Source organism: Muscardinus avellanarius (genome assembly GCF_963383645.1).
Source record: "Muscardinus avellanarius genome assembly, chromosome: 15".
Lineage (NCBI taxonomy): Eukaryota > Metazoa > Chordata > Mammalia > Rodentia > Gliridae > Muscardinus > Muscardinus avellanarius.
Window position 1 is genome coordinate 49,911,649 of NC_137801.1, and position 14,119 is coordinate 49,925,767.

Consider the following 14,119-nt stretch of genomic DNA (forward strand, 5'->3'; position numbering starts at 1 on the left):
AGACTCAAAATAGTGTTAGTAAAGACTTATTGTTAACTAAAATGAAATGTTAATGGCATTTAATTAATAAATACAAGAAGACCTGAATCACTACTGAAAATATGAAGCTATAAACATAATGGGCACTTTCTGTAGAGCATGGTAACTAGAGTTAATAACAAGGTATCATATATTTCAAATTAGCTGAGAGAATTTTAAATATTCTCCCCACAAAAAATGAAAAATGTCTGAGGTGATATAATTAGCATAATTTGATCATTTCACAATGTATGTGCTGCAACATCACATTTTGCCCCATAAATATGTAATTGCAAATTACAAAAATTTTAAAAAGTACATGGCTGCAGAGGCAATTACATGCTGTGCAAAGGTATAAATCTGAGAAAAAAATCAAGTGTTATTGACTGAAAATAAGTTACTTTTAAGCCACGCATGGTGGTACACACTTGTAATCCCAGCATTTGGGAGCCTGAGAGAGAGGATCACGGTTCACAAACAGGCCTCAGCTGCTTAGTGAGGCCCTCTGCAACTCAGTGAGACCCTGTTTCAAAATAAAGAATAGAAAATAGGAATGGGAGTACAGCTTGGAGGTAAAATGCTCCTGGGTTCCATCCCCAGTAGTCAAAAAAAAAAAAAAAAAAAAAGTTACTTTTAACTAATTTTAGAGAAAGAAGATTTGAGAAGAGAGTTTGACAGTATAGAATAAGGGGCACTAGTCAGGTATGGTTGCACATGCCTGTAATCCCAGCACCTGAGAGGCTGAGATAGGACAGCAAGTTCAAAGCCAGCCTCAGCAATTTAGCAAGGCCCTCAGCAATTTATAAGTATCTATTACAAAATCAAAAAATAAAATAGGGCTAGGGGTATAGCTCAAAGGTGAAATTACCCTGGTTTCAAGCCCCAGTATCAAAAGAAAAAAAGGGCACTGGATAATTAAATGCCATAGGCTGGCATTCATTTACACAGACATCTTTCACTGTAGTGAGTATAAACTATATTTGAAAAAAAAGACCAATTTGTAAATGTAGATCAGTGGTCTAAGAATTCCTTACGTAATTCTGATTAACTAAGTAAGATCTGCCCATTTCTTTCTTGAACACTGCATATAAAATGTAAATTTCAACCTTTTCAGCAGACCAATATTCTTAGAACCACATTAATTTTCAGTAAGTCTAAAGTATTCTCTGTAACGAGTTAACACAACTAAAGAGTTAAAGTTAGAATACATAGAGGATACAAGGCTGGCAGAAAGAACTTGCCTGCAGAGGAGTGTATCACAGGCTCAGATGCAGCAGGAAGAGCAAAAAGGGTCTCATCTGAAAAACAAATAGAATATAAGCTCAGCAGAAATAAAGACAAGTTGGAGGAGACTAAAGACAAAGAGGAGCAAGCAAGGGTTCAGTTTGTAATATGTTAACAAAAATTATTGTCTAAAAAGAAAAGGCCAAGATAGAAAGGAAGTTAGAAATAGTAGTACCACTGAGTTCAGATAAATTGTTATATATATTATAAAGTTGGCTAAATGCTATCCATAGGACAGAACATTTTCTAAGAGTCAATATAGTGTGTTTATAATAAAGAAATTTCATGAACCAAAGCAACTGCAAGATAGTATTCTCATGTAACAAACTGCACCCAAGGTTTCTATTCAAGTTTACAGTGAGGTAAATTATCTTGTTCATCAGGGATGGGCACACGCTTGTAATCCCAGTAGTTGGGAGGCTGAGACAAGGAGACTCGGGTTTGCACCCAGCCTCAGCTACTTGGTGAGTCCTCCGCAACTAAGTGAGACCCCGTTTCAAGATGAAGAATAAAACATTGAGCTGGGTGTTCAATCCCCAATACCAGGGGAAAAAAATCTTGTTCGTGCCAAAATTTTAAGATGAATCTGAATGGAGTAACTATTTTTTGTTTAATCTGTTGTTGTTACTGATATATGTTCAATTTAGAAAACCACTTTCAGAAAATTACGCCATTTTTCTCCTACATTCTTAAAATCTCCCCTAAGCCATATGTGATGGTGTCTGGAAATGGGGATTTGTATAGGTGATCAGGTCATAAGGGTGGGGGCCCTGGTCATGACAGCACACAAGGAAATGGAGGCCACCAATGAATCCAAAAGAGGCCTCAGAATAAAGTCTCCCTGTCAGCACCTTTATTATAGACATCCCAGTCTCCAGAACTGTGAGTAACTTGTTGTCTAAGCTACCTAGCCTATATTTTCTTATGGCAGCCCACACAGATAATACTGGTATAGTGCGTTTGTATAATGTCATTTAGTAACTGCAGTTGAAGATCTTGAGCTAAAGATCTTCTGTGTTTTATACTAGAGAAAAGTCTCTAGCATAAGATAATTTGAAATAGCCTGAGAGGTAACAGGGACATCCTATAGCAGAAAGGACCCAATAAATTTAGATACTTCTATCTGGAAGGAAAAGCTAAACAAAGCTGATCAAAATAGGTAAAAATAAAAGAGATGGAGCTACCATAAATGTGAACTTGTCTTCCAAGGGCAGCCCCCCTCCACCACCACCTTGAAAAAGAAAGCTAACTTCACAGTGTCAAATAAATTGTGAATAAATCTATAAATAAAATGATGTCAAGTAAAAAGAGTCTTAGATGGAAGTGATGAGACTGATGTGTTTAAAAAGGTTACTGACCAGGTGTTGTGGTGTACACCTGTAATCCCAGCACTTGGGGACAGGACAATCACAGGTTCAAGGATAGCCTCAGCAAGCTGTGAGACTCTAATCAACCTAGTGAGACCCTGTTTCAAAATAAAAGCCAGGCATGGTGGCGCACGCTTGTAATCCCAGCAATCAGGAGGCTGAGACCAGAGGATCACAGTTCGTGGACAGCCTCAGCTACTTTGTGAGGTCCTCCGCAACTCAGTGAGACCTGGTTTCAAAATAAAGAATAAAAAATAGGGCAGCAGGTGTAACTCAGAGGTTGAATGCCCCTGGGTTCCATCCCCAGACCCACAAAAATGAAAATAAAAAATAAAAATAAATAAAAAATAAAAATAACATCAAGCTAGGAGTGTAGCTCGGAGGTAGAATGCTGCCGGGTTTAATCTCCAATGTGAAAAAGTAAAATAAGTAAAATAAAAAGGTTAATGTTAGCCAGGCATGATGGCACACACCTGTAATTCTAGTACTTGAGAGACTTAGACGGGAAGATGGAAGGTTCAAAGTCAGCCTCAGCAATTTAGCAAGGTTCATAGCAACTTGGCAAGACCCTGTTTAAAAATTTAACAAAAGCCAGGCGTGGTGGCGCACTCTTGTAATCCCCATGCTTGGGAGGCGGAGACAGGAGGATTGCGCAGGTTCAAAGCCAGCCGCGCATGCTGGCTTAGGAGACCCTGTTTCCAAATAAAAATGCAAAAATAGGTCTGGGAGTGTAGCCCGGAGGTAGAAGGGCTTCCAGGAACCCCAGTACCATCAAAAAAATAAATAAATAAAAATTTAACAATAAATAAGCCAGGCCTGATGGCACACGTTTGTAATCCTAGTATTTGGGAGGCTGAGACAGGAGGATCACAGGTTCGTGGCTTCAGCTACTCAGGCCCTCTGCCATTTAGTGAGACCCTGTTTCAAAATAAAGAATAATAAAAAAGAGCTTAGGGTTTAGCTTAGAGATAGAATGCCCTGGGGTTGAATCTCGAGTTCCATAAATAAACAAACAAATAAATAAAATATGTGGCTGTAGGTGGAGCTCAGAGGAAGAATGGCCAATCTCGACCTCCATCCCTCCCCACCCACACACAGTCTACTATAACCTAGAAATGATAAGATGGAATACTCATTCAAACCAGTAAGACAATCTTACCTTAGTAGATTTTATAAAATGTAGCCACATGAACATATCATTTAAAAAAAAAAAAAAAAACAGTACTGGGGATTCTACCTCCGAGTTACACCCCCAGCCCTACTATTTTTTTGCGGCAGAGCTAAACTCCCCTCCCAATTTTATTTCTTATTTGGAAACAGAGTCTCATTAAGTTGCAGAGGACCTCACTCAGTTGTCAAGGCAGGCATCCTCCTGTCTCAGCCGCCCACATACTGAGATTACAAGAGTGGGCCACCACTCTCAGCTTTATTTTTTAAACAGGACTCACTAAGTTGCAGAGGGCCTAAGTACCTGAGGCTGACCGCAAACCTGGGATCCTCCTGTCTCAGCCTCCCAAGTACTGGGACTGTACATACCATTTTAAAGATGGCTTGCTATATGATCTCAAAGTACACAATTGCACAACTGTTCATTTATAAAATAAAGGCAAATTCCTGTCAGTTAAAACAATGAATTTAAACCGGGCCTGGTGGCGCACAAGACAGGAGGATTGAAGGTTCGAAGCCAGCCTCAGAAACTTAGTGAGGCCCTCTGCAAATTAGTAAGACCCTGTTTCAAAATAAAGAATACAAAACACATCTGCGGTTGTAGCTCAGAGGTACAATGTCCCTGGGTTCAAACCCCAGTACCAAAAACAAAACAAAAAAACAGAATTTCTGCTTCTGGTTATAAGTAACTATCTGGTTATAAGTAACTATATCAGTGTAACCCTTTCAACATAAATAACAATAAATATCAGCAAAATGTATTAAGCTACTTCCCTGAGATACTAGACAACAGTCAGCATAGATGTGTGAGTCCTGAAAAAACAAGAAACCTGAAGGGGAGGAGGAGCCCAACAATGTCACACCTTGCCAGCTGAAGAGGCCCCAAGGTTGTCTGGAATTTGCAGAGCAGGATATTAAAAAAAAAAAAAAGCTTCACAGAAAAAAAAAGAACTCCGGGGATTTAGGCTCCCCTTCAAACCTTGCCCTGAATACGATGCTGCACATGTACAACTCAAGACTCAATGAGATGTAGCTGTGAAACGTATGGTATATCTGTAAACAATGAATACTTCAGGAGACGGCCAGTATTGGAAGAGTTGACCTAAAGATGTTGGCCAGCCAGAGGACAGAGATCTCACTGGACATCCCAAACATACAACTGGGAGCCCCAAAGGTGCTCATTTTACTGCTTGTTTGTGTGTTTGTTTTCAGCACTGGGGGTGGAACCCAGGGGCCTCTGACCTCCAAGCTACACTTCCAGCCCTATTTTTTATTCTTTATTTTGAAAGAGGGTCTCATTGAGTTGATAAGGGCCTAAGTAGCTGAGGCTGTCTGCGAATCGAGATCCTCCTGTCTCAGCCTCCCAAATGCTGAGATTACAAGTGTATACCACCATGCTTGACAGTCAAGGTGCCCATTTTAAAAGCAAGGCTACTAGGCATGGTTGTGCAGGCCTATACCAGTATGTGTAAGGCCTATAATATTTGGAAGGCTGAGACAGGTTGAAGGATAGCCTCAGCAGTGTAGTGAGACTCTCAGCAGCCCAGCTAGAATCTGTTTCAAAATTAAGAAAGAATAAAAGGGACTGGGCTCAGAGGTAGAATGCCCCTGGATTCAATCCTTATAGTAGCACAAAAACAAAAGACAAACAAAAGCAAGACTATCAAACATTATATAATGTAAGCCAATCAAAACATCACTTATTACCCCTTTAATATGTCCAATTTTTATGTTTTTTAAGCACCATCAAAATAAAACAAGAGCCCGGCATGGTGGTGCATGCTTGTAAACCCAGTACTTGGGAGGCTGAGACAGGAGGCTCATGCAGGTTCAAAGCCAGCCTCAGCTACTTAGTGAGACTCTCAGCAACTTAGTGAGACCCTGTTTCCAAATAAAAATATAAAATAGGTCTAAAGTGTAGCCCAGAGATAGAAGGCCCTGGGTTCTACCCCCAGTTCCACCAAAAAAAATTAACTAATTAATTAAAATAAAATAAAACAAGAGATTGTGTGGCCCGCAACCCTAAGATACTCATCACTTTGCTCCTTAAGAAAAACTGCTAAGCCAGGCGTGGTGGTGCACACTTGTAATCCCTGTGTTTGGGAGGCTGAGACAGGTAGATCTCAGTTCGCAGACAGCCTCAGCTACTACTTAGTGAGGCCCTTTCCAACTCAGTGAGACCCTGTTTTAAAAAATAAAGAAAAAGCCGGGTGTGGTGGCGCACACTTGTAATCCCCGCGCTTGGGAGGTGGAGACAGGAGGATCGCACAGGTTCGAAGCCAGCCGCCCTGGCTTAAGAGACCCTGTTTCCAAACAAAAATATAAAAAAAAAATAGGTCTGGGAGTGTAGCCCAGGAATAGAAAGGTTTCCAGGAACCCCAGTACCACCAAAAAAAAAAAAAAAAAAAAAAATATATATATATATATATATATATATCACCAAAAAATAAAGAAACAAAAAATAGGGCTGGAGTGTAGCTTGGAGGTAGAATATCCCTGGGTTCCATCCCCAGTACTGCAAGAAATAAATAAATAAATAAATAAATAAAAATTAAAAAATAAAAAAACTGAAATCATTCAGTGTAAGTTCTTTAACACAAGTTAAAATCAATAGCATAAAAATATCTGAAAATTTCTTATGTTTAAACATTAAACTATATAATTCAAAATAACCTATAGATCAAAGGTGAGGGAAATCAAAGAATATTCTAAATAAAATGATAATAAAAACTTGTAGAATACATCTAAAACAATGCTTAGAAATTTAGAGCTCTAAATGCTTTTAGAAAAAAAGGCTTATGAAGTTTAAAGCTTTTACTTTAAACTAGAAAAAGAGCAACATGAACCCAATTATTTACAAAATAGACAACAGAGAAAAATCAATTAAAGTTGGTTCTTTAATAAGATCTCTAAAATTGAGAATCCTCTAAAATGATAAAAAAGAGGAACAAGTCAAAGTCAACATACTAATAAACTAAAAAGAAAAAACCATATTGTCATAAAAGGCATATGACAAAATTTAACTTATAGTAACTCTCGGCAAACTGGGAATAGAAGAAAACTTTTTCAATCTAAGGATCAAGACATCTGGGGAAAATGTGCAGCAGCACCATACTTGTGAAACAGAAAATGTATTCACTCAAGATCCAAAATTAGAAAATAAATAAATAAATGAAACCCACAAGCATTCTCACAAAGATCTGAAAGGAAAAGTAAAATATCTTAACCTGCAGAAAACAGGACTATGTACTTGGAAATCTAAAACTGTGTGTGTATGTATGTTATATCTACCTAAAGCTAATAATGGGCCAGACATGGTGGCTCACATTTGTAACCCCAGCATTTGGGAGGCTGAGACAGGAGAATCTCAGTTCTTAGACAGCTTCAGCTACTTAATGAGGCCCTTTGCAACTCAGTGAGACCCTGTTTTAAAATAAAGAATAAAAAAATTGGGCTGGGGTATAGCTTGGAGGTATAATATCCCTGGGTCCCATTCCCAGTATGGCAAAAAAAAAAAAAAAAAAAAAAGAGAGAGAGAGAGAAAGAATAAAAATTGGGCCTGGGAGCCGGGCATGGTGGTGCATGCTAATAATCCCAGCATTCAGGAGGCTGAGACAGGAAGATCTGGGTTTGCAGACAGCCTCAGGTACTAACGAGGCCCCTTTTTGCAACTCAGTGAGACCTTGTTTTAAAAAAATAAAAAATAGGACTGGGGTGTAGCTTGGAGGTATAAAACCCAAGTTCAATCCCCAGCACCAGAAAAAAAAATTGTTTTTAATGACTTAGAGGTGGAATGCCTCGCATTCAATCCCCAGTACCCACCCCCACACACAGAAAGGTCTGGCATTGGCAGATCAACAGAAGACAACAGATGTACATACAAAGACATACTTCATAAAATCAACTGGTTTTCTGACAAAGACACCAAAGCAATTTCAACAGGGAACAGACAATTAAAAAAAAAAATCTGCTGGCACAAGTGGGGAAAATATAGAAAAACCAAATCTAGATTTCTAATTCATACCATAAACCAAAATTAATTCAAAATGAATGACATTCTTGAAAATAAAAAACAATAAAACTTCTGAAGAAACATGTATATATTCACAAGCCTTGCAGCATGCAAAGATGTCTTACCACACAAAAAGCACTAATCATAAAAAAAGAAAAATCAAAATTAAGACTCTTCAAAATTAAACACTTAGCCAGGCATGGTGGCATACACTTGTAATCCCAGTACTTGGGAGGCAAAGAAAGGAGGATCACATGTTCATGGCTGGCCTCAGCTACTTACTGAGGCCCTCTGCAACTTAGTGAGACCGTGTTTCAAAATAAAAAATAAAAAATAGGAATGGGGTAGAATGCCCATGGGTTCCATCCCCAGTACTGCAAGAAAAAAAAAAAAAAAAAGAAGAAAAATAAGAAGGAATAGGGCTGGGGGTGTAGCTCAGAGACAGAATGCCCCAAGTTTCATCCCCAGTACCAAAAAAAAAAAAAAAAAAAGAAAAGCAATTCCCCCCAAAATAGAGATAAGGTGATAGAAAACAAACTAAAATTCTATTGTACTGAAGCCATTACAGTTTTATCCACAACTCTTAACAGACCATTAAAATAACACACATTTTATTACATTAATGCTAATAACCTTAACAACAGCCCCTGCAATATGTTTCATTAATAAATATTTAAAGCAGGCATGGTGGCACATGCTTGTAATCCCAGCATTCAGAAGGCTGATACAGGAGGATCGAGGTTCGCAGCAAGCCTCAGCTACTAAGTGAGGTTCTTTGCAACTCGGTGAGACCCTATTTTAAAATAAAGAATAAAAAATAGGGCTGAGATGTAGCTTGGAGGTAAAATGTCTCTGGGTTCCATCCCCAGTACTGCAAAAAATAAATAAATAAGAAAGCCAGGCGTGGTGGCGCACACTTGTAATCCCAGCATTTGGGAGGCTGAGACCAGAGGAGCGCAGTTCGCTGACAGCCTCAGCTACTTAGTAAGGCCCTCCGCAACCTAGTGAGACCCTGGTTTTAAAATAAAAAATTTTGCCGGGCGTGGTGGCGCACACTTGTAATCCCCGCGCTTGGGAGGCGGAGACAGGAGGATCGCGCAGGTTCGAAGCCAGCCGCGCTGGCGTAAGAGACCCTGTTTCAAAAATATAAAATAGGAGACCCCTGGAGAAACCAGGCCCAGTAAGACGCTGGGTTCTGGGCGGGGGTCGCGGGCGGGGCACGCCTAATGGGGCCCGGGTCGCGGGACTCTGGGCCCCTGCCGAACTGCGCGTAGCACGCCAGACCCCTGGAGAAACCGGACCCAGTAAGACGCTGGGTTCTGGGCGGGGGTCGCGGGCTGGGCACGCCAGATGGGGCCCGGGTCGCGGGACTCTGGGCCCCTGCCGAACTGCGCGTAGCACGCCAGACCCTTGGAGAAACCAGACCCAGTAAGACGCTGGGTTCTGGGCGGGGGTCGCGGGCTGGGCACGCCAGATGGGGCCCGGGTCGCGGGACTCTGGGCCCCAGACCGAACTGCGCATAGCACGCCAGACCCCTGGAGAAACCAGGCCAAGTAAGACGCTGGGTTCTGGGCTGGGGTCGCGGGCTGGGCACGCCAGATGGGGCCCGGGTCGCGGGACTCTGGGCCCCAGGCAGAACTGCGAGTAGCACGCCAGATCCCTGGAGAAACCAGGCCCAGTAAGACGCTGGGTTCTGGGCAGGGGTCGCGCGCGGCGCACAAAAGCCGGGGCCTGGGTCGCGGGACCCTGGGCCCCGGGCCGAACTGCGCGTAGCACGCCAGACCCCTGGAGAAACCAGACCCAGTAAGACGCTGGGTTCTGGGCAGGGGTCGCGGGCTGGGCACGCCAGATGGGGCCCGGGTCGCGGGACTCTGGGCCCCAGGCCGAACTGCAAGTAGCACGCCAGACCCCTGGAGAAACAAGGCCCAGTAAGACGCTGGGTTCTGGGCGGGGGTCGAGTACAGGGCACGCCAGCTGGGGCCTGGATCGCGGGACTCTGGGTCCCGGCCGAACTGCGAGTAGCACGCCAGAACCCTGGAGAAACCGGGCCCAGAACAGAAAAAGATAAAGAAAAATATCGGAGAGGTGGTAAGAAAGCCGTTATGGATGCCAGGACACTGGAGATGCAGACAAAACTTATCTAAATGCACTGGAACTTATGGAAAAATTCGCCGTGAAAGAGGACTGCTATTTCTCTATATTGTTAAGAATCTCAGACATCACATATAAGGAGAGAGTTTAGCGGAGACCAAGGAGAAATGCGGTGTTGAAAGAGTTCTTCGCGATGGTGGTAGAGACTTGTATTCAGGAGAAGCAGAAACCGGATCTTACCAACTTTATTTTTTTGGAGAAATTACACCAAATGTCGAATGCTACCATCACGCATGCTTAGGAACACTGGACAACATTCAGAGTGGAAAAAGAGCCTGGGAAGGATTTGAAACGGTGGAGGCAGTGGCAATGCCAGTGGCCAATATTCGGGGGAGGCAGAGATCTGATACATTACAACTGGAACCTTTGAAATAATAACCACAGAGACAGTGATCGGAACCTGCTGAGGGGTTAGGCGGGCGCCGGGGCCAGTGGCCGACATCGGAGCTTGCTGTGAGGCAGGGCCACTACTGAGGCCTCCGTGGCCGGGATTGGAACCTGCAGAGGGGTTAGACCGATGCTGGGGCCAGCGAGGCCGGCATTGGAGCCTGCCATGATGCAAGGCTTGTGCTAGGGCCTCCGAGGTCGGGTCCGGAACTCGCTGAGGGGTTAGGCCGGTGCTGGGGTCAGCGAGGCCGGCATCGGAGCCTGCCGTGAGGCAAGGCCAGTGTTGGGGCCCCCGAGGATGGGACCGGAGCCTGCTGAGGGGTTAGGCCGGTGCTGGGGCCAGCGAGGCTGGCATCAGAGCCTGCCATGAGGCAAGGCCGGTACTTGGGCCTCCGAGGCCAGGATAAGAGCCTGCCGAGGGGTTAGGCCGGTGCTGGGGCCTCCGAGGCCAGGATAAGAGCCTGCTGAGGGGTTAGGCCGGTGCTGGGGCCAGCGAGGCCGGCATCGGAGCCTGCCTTGAGGCAAGGCCGGTACTGGGGCCTCCGAGGCCAGGACAAGAGCCTGCCGAGGGGTTAGGCCGGTGCTGGGGCCAGCGAGGCCGGCATCGGAGCCTGCCTTGAGGCATGACCAGTGCTGGGGCCTCCGAGGCCGGGATCGGAGCCTGCCGAGGGGTTAGGCCGCTGCTGGGGCCAGCGAGGCCGGCATCGGAGCCTGCCGTGAGGCAAGGCCGGTACTGGGGCCTCTGAGGCCGGGATCGGAGCCTGCCGAGGGGTTAGGCCGCTGCTGGGGCCAGTGAGGCCGGCATCGGAGCCTGCCGTGAGGCAAGGCCGGAACTGGGGCCTCCGAGGCCAGGATAAGAGCCTGCTGAGGGGTTAGGCCGGTGCTGGGGCCAGCGAGGCCGGCATCGGAGCCTGCCTTGAGGCAAGGCCGGTACTGGGGCCTCGAGGCCAGGATATGAGCCTGCCGAGGGGTTAGGCCGGTGCTGGGGCCAGCGAGGCCGGCATCGGAGCCTGCCGTGAGGCAAGGCCGGTACTGGGGCCTCCGAGGCCAGGATAAGAGCTTGCCGAGGGGTTAGGCCGGTGCTGGGGCCAACGAGGCCGGCAGCAGAGCCTGCCGTGAGGCATGACCAGTGCTGGGGCCTCCGAGGCCGGGATCGGAGCCTGCTGAGGGGTTAGGCCGGTGCTGGGCCAGCGAGGCCGGCATCGGAGCCTGCCGTGAGGCAAGGCCGGTACTGGGGCCTCCGAGGCCAGGATAAGAGCCTGCCAAGGGGCTAGGCCGGTGCTGGGGCCAGCGAGGCCGGCACCGGAGCCTGCCTCGAGGCATGACCAGTGCTGGGGCCTCCGAGGCTGGGATCGGAGCCTGCCGAGGGGTTAGGCCGCTGCTGGGGCCAGCGAGGCCGGCATCGGAGCCTGCCGTGAGGCAAGGCTGGTACTGGGGCCTCCGAGGCCAGGATAAGAGCCTGCCGAGGGGTTAGGCCGGTGCTGGGGCCAGTGAGGCCGGCATCGGAGCCTGCCTTGAGGCAAGGCCGGTACTGGGGCCTCTAGGCCAGGATAAGAGCCTGCCGAGGGGTTAGGCCGGTGCTGGGGCCAGTGAGGCCGGCATCGGAGCCTGCCGTGAGGCAAGGCCAGTACTGGGGCCTCCGAGGCCAGGATAAGAGCTTGCCGAGGGGTTAGGCCGGTGCTGGGGCCAGCGAGGCCGGTATCGGAGCCTGCCGTAAGGCAAGGCCAGTACTGGGGCCTCCGAGGCCAGGATAAGAGCCTGCCAAGGGGTTAGGCCGGTGCTGGGGCCAGCGAGGCCGGCATCGGAGCCTGCCTTGAGGCATGACCAGTGCTGGGGCCTCCGAGGCCGGGATCGGAGCCTGCCGAGGGGTTAGGCCGGTGCTGGGGCCAGCGAGGCCGGCATCGGAGCCTGCCTTGAGGCATGACCAGTGCTGGGGCCTCCGAGGCCGGGATCGGAGCCTGCCGAGGGGTTAGGCCGGTGCTGGGGCCAGCGAGGCCGGCATCGGAGCCTGCCGTGAGGCAAGGCTGGTACTGGGGCCTCCGAGGCCAGGATAAGAGCTTGCCGAGGGGTTAGGCCGGTGCTGGAGCCAACGAGGCCGGCAGCGGAGCCTCCCGTGAGGCATGACCAGTGCTGGGGCCTCCGAGGCCGGGATCGGAGCATGCCGAGGGGTTAGGCCGGTGCTGGGGCCAGCGAGGCCGGCATCGGAGCCTGCCGTGAGGCAAGGCCAGTACTGGGGCCTCCGAGGCCAGGATAAGAGCCTGCCAAGGGGTTAGGCCGGTGCTGGGGCCAGCGAGGCCGGCATCGGAGCCTGCCTTGAGGCATGACCAGTGCTGGGGCCTCCGAGGCCGGGATCGGAGCCTGCCGAGGGGTTAGGCCGCTGCTGGGGCCAGCGAGGCCGGCATCGGAGCCTGCCGTGAGGCAAGGCCGGTACTGGGGCCTCCGAGGCCAGGACAAGAGCCTGCCGAGGGTTTAGGCCGGTGCTGGGGCCAGAGAGGCCGGCATCGGAGCCTGCCTTGAGGCAAGGCCGGTACTGGGGCCTCTGAGGCCGGGATCGGAGCCTGCCGAGGGGTTAGGCCGCTGCTGGGGCCAGTGAGGCCGGCATCGGAGCCTGCCGTGAGGCAAGGCTGGTACTGGTGCCTCCGAGGCCAGGATAAGAGCCTGCTGAGGGGTTAGGCCGGTGCTGGGGCCAGCGAGGCCGGCATCGGAGCCTGCCTTGAGGCAAGGCCGGTACTGGGGCCTCCGAGGCCAGGATAAGAGCTTGCCGAGAGGTTAGGCCGGTGCTGGGGCCAACGAGGCCGGCAGCGGAGCCTGCCGTGAGGCATGACCAGTCCTGGGGCCTCCGAGGCCGGGATTGGAGCATGCCGAGGGGTTAGGCCGGTGCTGGGGCCAGCGAGGCCGGCATCGGAGCCTGCCGTGAGGCAAGGCCGGTACTGGGGCCTCCGAGGCCAGGATGAGCCTGCCGTGAGGCAAGGCCGGTACTGGGGCCTCCGAGGCCAGGATAAGAGCCTGCCGAGGGGTTAGGCCGGTGCTGGGGCCAGTGAGGCCGGCATCGGAGCCTGCCATGAGGCAAGGCCGGTACTGGGGCCTCTGAGGCCAGGATAAGAGCCTGTCAAGGGGTTAGGCCGGTGCTGGGGCCAGTGAGGCCGGCATCGGAGCCTGCCTTGAGGCATTACCAGTGCTGGGGCCTCCGAGACCGGGATTGGAATCCTGCCAAGGGGTTAGACCGGTGCAGGGGCCAATGGCCAGCATCGGAGCCTGGCGTTAGGCAAGTTCACTCCTGCGGCCTCCAAGGTCGGGACCAAAGCCAGCTTAGGGGTTTGACCAGTTCAGGGGCCAGCGAGACCAGAACTGGGTCCTCCCATGAGGCAAGGCCGCTGCGTGAGCCAGCGAGGTCTGGATCAGTCCACTGAGTAGCCAGGCCACTACTGGGACCATCAAGAGTGGGATTGGTACTTGCAACGCAGCATGCACAGAGAAATATCGCAGAAAATATAAATCAGACGCTTCTCTTAATCAGCAATAACTAGGAGGAAAAGGGCAACAGGAAGAGGTTGAGCTATAGAAAGGGCCCTATAGTGAAGCAACTAATGTGATCAATCAGAGGGTATGTAATACTGGAGGACGGAGCCTCTTTAAAATGCAGGAGGTACATAAACAAATGTATCAAAGTAAATCACCAAAGAAGTGTGGGATGGAGGGAGGGGGAGGGAATGGGACGGGGGCTGGAGGAGGG

At 48.8% G+C, this 14,119-nt stretch overlaps 1 protein-coding gene across 3 annotated transcripts in view; it reads right to left on the minus strand.

Moving 5' to 3' along the window:
- Positions 1–14,119, minus strand: part of RTN4 (reticulon 4) — a gene marked incomplete at both ends in the record, with an annotated part of 72,202 nt that overhangs the window by 47,830 nt on the left and 10,253 nt on the right. For 2 of the 3 annotated variants that reach the window (XM_080711143.1, XM_080711142.1), the window contains one exon: positions 1,260–1,316. The exons of the other annotated variant lie outside the window; for it this stretch is intronic. In XM_080711143.1, the coding sequence (XP_080567269.1) occupies positions 1,260–1,316 (57 nt within the window). The remainder of the gene's footprint in view (positions 1–1,259; positions 1,317–14,119) is intronic. 3 annotated transcript variants of the gene reach the window in all.